The 10,648-nt window shown below is 41.7% G+C and overlaps 1 protein-coding gene across 1 annotated transcript; it reads right to left on the bottom strand.

Annotated features, from left to right (window-relative positions):
• Window positions 1–1,084: 1,084 nt before the first annotated feature.
• txnl1 (thioredoxin-like 1) lies at window positions 1,085–7,727 on the bottom strand. The gene is made up of 8 exons (XM_036529392.1): window positions 7,476–7,727; window positions 6,884–6,980; window positions 6,319–6,492; window positions 5,140–5,265; window positions 3,003–3,072; window positions 2,513–2,685; window positions 1,753–1,857; window positions 1,085–1,336 (listed from the first exon to the last, which is right to left on the bottom strand). Exons 1-8 carry the CDS (start codon window positions 7,571–7,573, stop codon window positions 1,307–1,309), a joined length of 873 nt encoding a protein of 290 aa, XP_036385285.1. The 5' UTR covers window positions 7,574–7,727; the 3' UTR covers window positions 1,085–1,306.
• Window positions 7,728–10,648: the final 2,921 nt, after the last annotated feature.

Raw genomic sequence — 10,648 nt, forward strand, 5'->3', positions numbered from 1 at the left:
TAGAGGATGTCTCTGCTGATGACCTTTCGATTGGTTGATGTCTTTGGAAGGGCACAGAATCTACTCTGACCTTAGTGCCAATGCTGAATGTCCCAACCAACAGGAATTTGCTCAATTTCAGTGAGAAACTGAAGAAAAGACAGATGAGATTATTGACTTTCCTCACATATGACTATCTTTTAGCCAGGTTTATGAGCTGAAGATCCATCGCAATAAATTTTAACTAAACGTTGTACTGCAGTAAATCAAAGGATTATAGTGCAGTAAATATTTTTCTATGAACTATTCCTGTTCTGGAAAAGCAATGTATTCCTGCATGTTGTCTTCAGTATTAAATTTGTTACACTTAGACCCAGTCTCATGACTACAAAACATGATTTGGTTGCCTTGTGTTCATTAACAGGTCTGTCCCCTAAATTTGCCAGTTTGGTTCTTACCGTATCAAAGAAGGGGGGCCTAAGATGCTCCACATTTATTTCAAACCTATCCAAGTTGCATGCTGTGCTACTCTACGGCTCCATTTCTAGAAAAAAAGGCCCTCTAATAGCTTCAGCGATGTTAATTACATTACATTGTCATTTAGCACAGTGTTTCTCAATCCTACTCCTGGAGGCCCAGTGTCCTGCATATCTTCTACCTATCCTTGCTCTACCTACCTGACTGAACTCATCAGTGGCACTTTTGATTAGCTGAGAACACCTCATTTAATCAAGCAGCAAGGATAGATAGAAGATATGCAGGACAGTGGGACTCTAGGAGTAGGATTGAGAAACTCAAATCCAGAGCAATTTAGAAAGGTTACAATTTCATCCATTTATACAGCTGGATATTTAATGAGGAAATTCTGGGTTAGGTATCTTGCCCAAGGCTACAACAGCAGCGTCCCAGCGGCGAATCAAACCAACACCCTTTCGGTTACAGGCCCTGTGCTTTACCACTATGCTACACTGCCATCTCAACCAACCAACCAACAAGACCTCCGTCACAGCAATGTACAGGAGTGTTAGCAAGATTACTCTGATAAGCACGCCAATGGATACACAAAGCACTTCAGAAACGGAGGCGACAAACGTCGACTTGCCTTTGAAAAAGGATTGACTTTATTTACAGTTTCTTCAGGATTAGAATACAAATGATTGAGCGAGTCGCCTCGGCCAAAGCCATGCCTTTTGCCCTAGGAAATAAAACGTGGGGCAACTCCCGAGGAGAGGCGCCGGCCTGTGTTATGTCAGAGCTAACCACGTAGCTTTGGTAGAGGGAACTCCAGTGAGGAATTGCAGCAATGTGTCCAGTATTCTTGTCCTCTTCAGTGACTCTCTCCTTTCTTGCCCACAACCTAAATTTTCAGAAAGCACACGCATACAACGCCATGAGCTGCGACAAACATACGGTTCTTATCAACAAGTCAAGGCATTTTTCCATAAGGCAATTTTCTTTCATAAATCTGGAAAGTTCTTGCAAGATGAAATGAACTAATACGCTAATATGTACATTTTGTTTGTTGTACGTTTTAAATAATACATCTGAAAGGTCAGTTACCAAGTTCAGTAACTTTTTATTGAATGTACTGTGCAGGTGGCAGTAACATCTAGCAAGTGCTATGTCAGTGTTAACGTACCATTTGACAATCAATGAGAAGATAAAACTAACAAATATCTAAGGTAAACACCTTTGATAAAACACCTTAGCAAAAACTTGACAGGAATATTATGAAACAATTAGTTGTATGGAGGATGGAGACTCATCTCTTACCCGCTTGAAGTCGTTCATGTTTGTTGCCTGTACAGGGGTCCCGATGAAAGTTAAATAATTCACTTTTGTCGTCTCCTCATCCCCTTGGTTGGACTTTATGAACAGCTATGAGGAAGAAACACGATATGGTAGTATAATCACTCACTGGGATCTACAGGGTTTCAACATTTATACTATAATTATAGGCTTTGTTATGTTCCAAACGAATGTAATGGTGTAAAGCCACTTTTTACATACCACATTTCGATTATTCAACACATTATATTTATATCATTAAATTATACCCAAACACCAAAAGCTGTCAGAAGTACTCTACCGGCTGGAAGTTTCTGAAGATTTGAATATTCTTCCTACAATGACATCACTTTGGCTAGAACAAATGCAATCAGATTGACGCTTGATGGTTCGCAATATGTTTCCCACTGAGGCTTTACTTGTACGTTGCCTTGCCAGCTCCATCTTATGGTTGAAAAACAAAGCCAACTTCAGAAACTGCCATTATCCAATTCAACCGTGTGTGACATTCATGCTACACCCCTCACCGCCACTAGATGGCAAACTTGCACTTCTAACACTGTTTCCTCCAGCCGCTCTGGTTCACGTCAGCGCTCAAATGCATAAATGACGCTCCTTTAGACACAAGGGTGTGGATGTACTTATGCTCTGGTAATGGGATGTAACCGGATTTCTCTGCACTCTCAGACAGGGAAAACCGGAAATAGGATCCTGCCTGGGTGAGTGAAAACGTGTGAGGACTCACGGTGACGCTGTTGACGTTCTGGAACTTGACGTAGCGCAGCGGGATCAGGCCGTCCTCCTTGACGTCGTCCTCGGTCAGCTCCAGCGCCTGGGTGGGCTCGCTCCGCTCGGCGTCATCGAAGTCCATCGAGCGGGGCAAGTTGATGAAGACCTTCACGACCTTGGGCGCCTGGGCTGCGAGCGCAACACAAGAGGCGAGAGAGATAAAGGAGTCAGCAGACACGGCTTTCGTTTATTTGCTCCATCAGCCCCCGAGCGGTCCTTTCACGCCCTTCAAAGGATTACACTGGTCTACCACAAACATTTTAATAAGACATAACTGTTCTGGTTATCAAGGATCAGGCTATCGCAGAAATAGATCGAATTAAGCTACGGTGAGCCGCGCAACATCCCATGGCATGCAGAAGGCCTGACAAATATTGATTAGCTTTTCACGAATCACAGCCGAGATGATTCTAATCCTAGCACTATGCAAAAGAGGGAGGACTCACCAAAATCAGAGCAATGAAGCTTCATTGAGAACAGCTTCACGGGCTGACTGAAGGCCATCGTAATGAGTAGCTGGAAAACAAAAGCAACGAAGGTTAATCAGGCCTGCCGTATCCTCTTGGAAGTGGCATTCCACATGGAACGCTGGAGAACAGGCCGTTCCAACTCAGGACCCGAGCCACTGTCAGCCATTTCTCCATCTGCCATAAGACCAAGAAACTTTAGAACCATAATAGTTTTGAGTCACGGCTTGAGACACAGTCATGTATATCTCGGTATGTCATAAGATCAGGAAACTTCAGAACCATAAGAGTGTAAGTCACGGCTTGAGATGCTGTCATGTATTTCTCTATATGTCATAAGAGGAGGAAACCTTAGAACCGTCACAGTTGAAATTATGGGAAACAAAATCTTTTATTTGGACAGCCACTGTGCTACAGTGTAAATCTGAGAATCTGATCATGGTTCAACTCTTGAAACATTTCAACTGGTTTTTCTTTCAAAATCAATGGAACTGAACAAAAAATTCCAAAGCAGTCCAGAATTATACCATTATTTTTTGTCACACAAATATTTCTGTATTATGCATTCTGTTGCACTGACTAGTATTATACAGTGATCTTGTGGTTCCCATTAATCACCAAAAGCTAATTGTGTTATACAGTGGGTTTGTGGCTCCCATTTGTCATCAAAACATACTATTTTTTACATTTTGGAGCTTAAAATGCAGCCTTCTAACTTATGAGTCCCAGCCAATTATGACCAGGGTACACTGTACGTACAGTATATTCCCATACCTGTCACATTATCACCATGGAAGATATGAAATACTTAATGAGATAAAAATGTAATTCACAACAGGCTAGAAGTTATCTCTACAACGAACCAAAAGTGAAAACTATCTTGCCAGTTCTGGCAATTGTACTCCTGGGTACTTGAAATTTCATGTGCATTCAACGCATCTGTTCCCGTTGTAAACAAATCGAAAAGCTCCCTGGTACACCTGTGCTTAAACACGGGACCATTTCTTTCATTATTGGGCACAGGAAGTGTCAGTCACACGCTTAATCCCCTACATTTCAGGCAGTGAATTGTTACTCCAGACAGTTTCACTGATTGCTACTGGATGGTTACAAACAAAAGAAGGAAGGACAACATTAAATACAATTATGTTACATACACAGCTGTGCAAAAATTTCCAAATAAGAGCATTTCTTCATCAATAACACCTTTGTTGTTGCCATCAGGGCTGGCTTGTAAAGCTAGCTACTCATTAATTCCAATACGGACTGAAAGAAAGCAATGCTGTCAAATACGCATACAGCACTTTAACTGATGATGGCTGTACATGTAGAAAGAGACTAATAAGAGGTACCAGTACAATGAGATGTTGATCGTAACCACTCCTCTACCCCCCTTTATCCACTGCCGAAGACAACAAACCGAAATTTAACAAATCACAGAAAACAGACACATTAAAATGTTAGCTAGTGGGACTCAGTTTCAGATGAGTTGTGGTTCACGATGCCCACTGTCAACAGTCTACCTCAAGCTGGACATTTCTCAAAGAATAATGAGGAATCACCTGCTCCATACTACTTCCCACCCATGTCTGCAGACAGCTTTTCAGGCTCTATAATCTGCCATCCATGAAGCATCAGACAGCTCAGCAGCAAAAATATGTAGAGTATTAACTGTAATGCATTATAAAATGCAATCCAAGCTGAGAAAAGTATTGAGCTACAATGAAATTAGCTTAGGTACAACAAACTTATGGTGGTTCCCATGATAGCTGCATTGCTATTCCACATTGCACTACTCCTTACAATACATATATGAGTATACACAGCACGTACTTGGAGTAACCAAACTGATTAGTATTCAGTATTCAGGAGAAATGGACGCGTAAAGACATGTACTGCCACATAAACCCATACATGTGAAACAAATGCATATGCACATGTATATGTGTGTGTGTGCGCATGTGTGTTAATCAAAATGATCACGTATCAGAATGAATTATATCATTATAGGCCATTAACCCACTATTCCTGAGCATCCAGGTACATAGGACCAAAGGTCTTGCTGCGCAGAAAGTGGTACATATATGTGCCTATGCATGCTGTGCATCTCACTCACCTGCTCGTCACAGTCGGACTCCAGGTAGGAGGCGGAGTCCTTCATTAGGCAGTTCTCGAAGCCGCTGTCGTCACTTTCGTTTAGGCATTCGCACCCGGCTTTGTTCACAAACGGCATGAGGTCCATCTGGAATGACACGCACGTGTAGCCCTGTTCAATTTCGGTCAGACTTACACCGCTTACCACTTCTACCCCAAGTCTACTAACCTTCGCAGGGGTAGGAACAGATATGAACTGTCCTCTCCTGATCTGAGCACTAAGCCAGTTCCATCTCTAGGATCTGAACTCTCTTTTTGTGAGTAAATCCCTTTTACCTATGAATTTCAGAGAAATTCATCACCACATCAGAGACAAAATGGAAAACTGACATCTGTTCACCTGAGAACTAAATACATGCTACTACAATAACTATAGTGCCTTCTCATTTTAAATTAAATGTTTACATTGTGGTTTCTTCTGAAATAACCAAAAAACCTAGTGAAACTAGAATTTTTTGCTTTCCTTCATTATATGTCTGGTTTTTTAAAAGCGATTTGCATAGTCTGCTCTGTAACACACAAACCTCTCATTAAAATGTTGCTGATGTTCCTTCAAGGAGGAATGTCTGACACATAAACAGCCAAAGTAGGGTGAATTAGACTTTAGGTGATAAAGCAGTCCTACACAATTGCCACGTAGACACCATCGGGATTATTCAACCATTTATTACAGGTTTGTGCAATGTTTAAGCAAACATTTGCTTTCTAACAGGACTCAGATGAAAGAACACCTTCACTGAAACGGACCCTTTAAATCTGTGGGAAAAGACACCTTTTCAGATGCAGAAGAAAAACAAATTTTCCTTTCCCCAAAACAAGCTAGCTTTAAAGGGATAAGAATGTTTGCAAATTTTATATTAAATGCAAATCCAATGCAATCAGTGTCGTGCGTCTCTCTGTTCAAACATGGAGTACGGGCATCAAGCTCCTACATCACTCTTTAGAACACCTCAGTCACAGCTGCAGTGTTGAACGATATTTGTCAAGTAATGCATCCTGAAAAACCTCACCACAGCTTGAATTCCTATTGCCTACAGGACTTTTTGCCATGGAAACTTCATCAAAGCCTCACACTGTGACTGTACCCCTGGCTGAATGTATGAAAAGTCTGAGCAAACAGAGCCTGGGTCTGCACACTCACGTATCCTTTGGGGATGTCCGAGTCCTCGCCGCTTCCCGGGTCGTTCTCCACGTGCTGCTTGATCTTCTCTTCCAGCCCGGAGGCATCGGCCCCCTGGTACTGATCGACCCGTACTTTGTTCCGGAAGAACAGAAATGTGGGCGTCGCTGAAATATTGTTGGCAGCAGCGGTTGCCTGTGTACAAACAGACAGACATGCTTGGGAATTGCCGCCTATTTGGGTTGCATCACACATGTAAACCAGCCACTGAATGTCACTCAAGGCAAAACTTCAGTGCTGTTTGCATGAGTACTCTGGTAGCTACTGGGACAAATACAGTACAGCTATGCATTAGTGATCACCATTGCTCAATGGAGACAAAACCACCCCAAGATGCAGCTTGGTATCCCTTCCATTAATAAATACTTCCACTCATGCAGTCATACTTGTGCACTAAAGGACGTAGTGCGAGTTGTGCTTGGAGGATGCTTGTACGTTAAATGACATTAAAGTTATAGTACCTCTGAGCAAACAAGAGCTCAAACATTAATATCATCAGTGCCATAGTACGTGTGTAGCATCTTACCTGACAGACGTGCACATCTACTTCAAGGAACACAACCTGTGGGTACTTGTTACTGAACATGTTGAAAGCAGGCGCTATTCTAACGCAAGGTCGACACCTGAAAAAAAGACGAAAAAAAATTAACCTTCAAAAACGTCCATAATGAATTGCGCAAGAATCGACACATTACGGCAAAACAGAATACATGCTTAATTTTACTGCTGAACAATATCTACAAATGCAGTTGCTTAGCATTAGCTTAGCTTAATAGATACTTGGCTACGGTAATACTTTCTGGAACAAGCTGTTCTGAGATCACTCAGGTTGTTAAAAGAACACGTCAAATACAGCTGAGTAACTGTACATAGCTAGCCGCTTCGCTATAAACATTCTATTGTGGATCTAGAGCACCTACATCGAGACAAGACCGATCCGATCACTACCTGGTATCTACATGGCTAACTCTGGAAGGTAGCTTGCTGTATACCGCTGTCAAACAAGCTGTGCCAGGTCAGTTTTGGTTAAAGAGCATCCTGACTGATAAACCGCATACAGATGAACTAGGCAGTGACACGATGACGAAACGGAGCCTGGGACTAGATTTCACCCTTACCCGGCCATTGTGAACTTCACTACGGCGAGTCTTGAGCCGGCGCTTGTAAGTTCAGGCTGGAATTCTGAATCATTCCCGATCACCTTCACGCCTACCATTTTTACAAAATATTGCTACAACAACCGCTTCTTTTTACAAATGACAGAATATATTCCTGAAGAACAATAACACGGCCGCTAAACTGGAAGGAAAAATTAAAACTACACCAGCTATTACAAGTCACTTTCGGAATCACACACTTCCCCCAAGCGACTTACTTGACGGCAACTTGTCCCTCCACCAATCAGAGAAGGTGGACGCGAAAGGAGGCGTGGCCTCGTGAAACCGATAACATAAAGCGTTATCAACCGTCGCAAACCTAGCAGAAAAATGCGGCGTGTGTAGCGCTTCGTCGTGTTCGCGCGGCTCCATATTTATCCCTGCGCATTTCGCCGGCCTGCGTTTTTGCAGCGTCATTCCGCAGTAGAATGAGAAGCAGCAGCTGTTGGGGTTTAATAAAACTGGAGAATTATATTGGCCCGATGCACCTAGAAAGACTGAAATTTGATGTCTGATGTAAAAATGGATTATGTGTCAAACAAAGGAATCTAATGCAATTGTTTATAACACAGCAGCTTGATGATTATATTTCTGTTTTGCTTTCTGTTTTCTCAGTGACGTGTTCTGTGTTTTCCCCCAAATGAAAGTCGCTTCTGTACCAGCAAGGCCCTATGTTACATATCTCTAAACCTGCGTGCTGTGCAGATGTTGTTTTTGGCCTGTAGTAATTTTGGAAATCTCTAGGGTTTTTAAATATTGCCCGTATGTGATATCCCTTGTGATTTTCCTTGAAAGTGAATTTTCATCAACAGTAACGTAGTTTAGACACACACATTACACTAATTGGCATTATATGTTATAGATAAGATTACAATAATAGATAAATAAAAATAATAACCTTAAAGCTGATTTATCAGTCCTGTCTTTATAAATTGATAGCCCACTTATTTCATCCATATGTAATGTACAATACACAGACTCATTTATCAAACTACAGTATTTTATTTCTTACCATCAACATATTAACAGTGAACATAAATATATGCAAAAATATCCCATAATTCACTTTTTTTTCTTTTACTTTCTCTCCCCCTTACTCTCACTATGCAGAAATTGCCATAATAAGCAAGTCTCCTTTTTTAGCACTGAGGCCCAAAGGGGAGAAAGCATTTTATCCTATGATGCCCTGTGCCAGGCTTAGATTGCGAAATGTCAGGTCATCTAAATTGTTTCATGTTACACCCTTTGCTTATCTCATTTTTTTCCAGCAAACAGGACACCCTTTCACATCCTTGATTATGTCTCTGATGCTTAAAGTATTTGTATTAATTTATACTAATATATTAATGTCTAATGTCAGCAAAAGAGGAAATCCAAAATGTCCTCATTTCTGAGCTCCTGTTCATTGCCGGAGGGTGACCGGCAGTGAAGAGATAGATCACGGTTGTGAGATTCTACCGAATAAAATCTAACCAAACCTAACCAAAAAAAGATTTATTTACAGCAATGGCAGGTCCCTGAATCCCATGAAAATTTGATGATCAGACTATGTACAAGCAGGCTCGGCGCCTGGAGAAAATACAGAGGGGTGCACTTGCAATTAATTGGGGGGGGGGGGGGTGGCACAAAACGTCACATCTTAAAAAAGAATGTAAAAAAATACTATGTAGATGTCCGGAGGCAACTGTGGGCACACCGAAGTCTGCCTGGGGGGTGCAATGCATCCCTAAGCACCCCCATAGCACCGGCTATGTGTGCAAGTGGCAAGGCACTAACACAACACAGAAAAAACCCCAGAACAAAAGTATGTTCCCAGGCACTCGTGATCACATCACTTTGTTTGGCATTGAATACGCACTTTGTAAGTTGCTTTGGATAAGGGCATTTACAGAAAGGCAAAAATGAAACTGTAACGTGTAATGCTATGCATCTACTGGCCCTGGCAATACATCCTCCACACAAGCTCCCAACACCAATGGCATTGGTCAGACTCACTGATCAGCTCTACACAGGCCCTTTACCTGCAGCATCTCCCCATAGGTCAAACGGTAATGATGAGCAGGGTATCATTCTTGTGTGCCATGGACTCAAGCCTCAAAAATCAAATAGTTTCCATTTAGTTCTATAACATTTCATTTAAAAATGGCATACACATTATAATCAAGTGACAACCCTTATATAAACACACCAGAATTATATGTAACCTCCAAACTAATAACCAGTTGTCTTAAAAAAATTTACCATGCCACTGGCTGTTGAACGTTGATAATAGAAGATGGAACAGGACAATCAGATTTTGCAGTTCCCTAAAAGACCTCCTGGTGGCACTGCAACCCCTTTCCTTTGTATACACCTACAAAGCAGCAAGCAGGTAAGTAGCAGCTTGTTGGCCTCTTAGAATTTACCTTAAACATCCAACAATCTCTGTATCGTTCACAGCTTTTGTCTAAAACTCATCAAAAGACATTAACACCCAATAAAAAGGAGATTTATACTACGACATTGAATACATTGTTGCGTTTGCAGAATGATGGGGGGAAATCCATGTGTCATGGACTGAAAATCTATGCCTGTACAGTGTGGAAGGCCTAGGTCTCCTCTGTCTGGGCTAGCACTCATTACATTTAAAGTACTTGATTTTAAAAGTGTCCGTTTGGTACCAAACAGATTTCACCTTTCATTTGTTCCTAGTCTCTGACGTTTTCACTTTTGTTTCTGGTATGCTAATAAAGTATGAGCAGATTGTATCTCAGCGAGTAGCTTGGGCTAAGCCATGTTATTCGGTCACTCCATTGTTCTTTTCTGGTAAACAAGCAAGGCCTTTTCCTGGTTTGGTGCCTCCATGTAAGTATTTTGTTAAATGTGCTGTCCCCTATGTACGTTATATTGACCAAGACATTGGTTGTTGTGTGTGTGTGTGTGTGTATATATATATCAGAAACCTTGGAATTTAAATTGCTTACTGAAATGCAAGTCAGCAAATGGCTAACAGTAGTTGCATTGACCTCTGATCCAGTCACCCATGGGAATAGCCAGAATCCTAGGAAAAAAAAAATGGGCATGTGCTGGGTGAGCAAGTGGGAAGGTGGAGATCACAAAAATGTCAGCAAAACTGACGCAGTTTGCTGTGCGAC

Source organism: Megalops cyprinoides, chromosome 5, assembly GCF_013368585.1.
Source record: "Megalops cyprinoides isolate fMegCyp1 chromosome 5, fMegCyp1.pri, whole genome shotgun sequence".
Lineage (NCBI taxonomy): Eukaryota > Metazoa > Chordata > Actinopteri > Elopiformes > Megalopidae > Megalops > Megalops cyprinoides.

What these genes read in the sequence shown, in the direction of transcription:
- txnl1 (XM_036529392.1), bottom strand. Translation starts at nt 7,573, where the DNA reads ATGGTAGGCGTGAAGGTGATCGGGAATGATTCAGAATTCCAGCCTGAA. An exon ending in TAGATGTGCACGTCTGTCAG is followed by an intron (nt 6,493 to 6,883) that starts GTAAGATGCTAC and finishes GTTTGTACACAG; the next exon opens with GCAACCGCTGCTGCCAACAA. An exon ending in CGGACATCCCCAAAGGATAC is followed by an intron (nt 5,266 to 6,318) that starts GTGAGTGTGCAG and finishes GTGTCATTCCAG; the next exon opens with ATGGACCTCATGCCGTTTGT.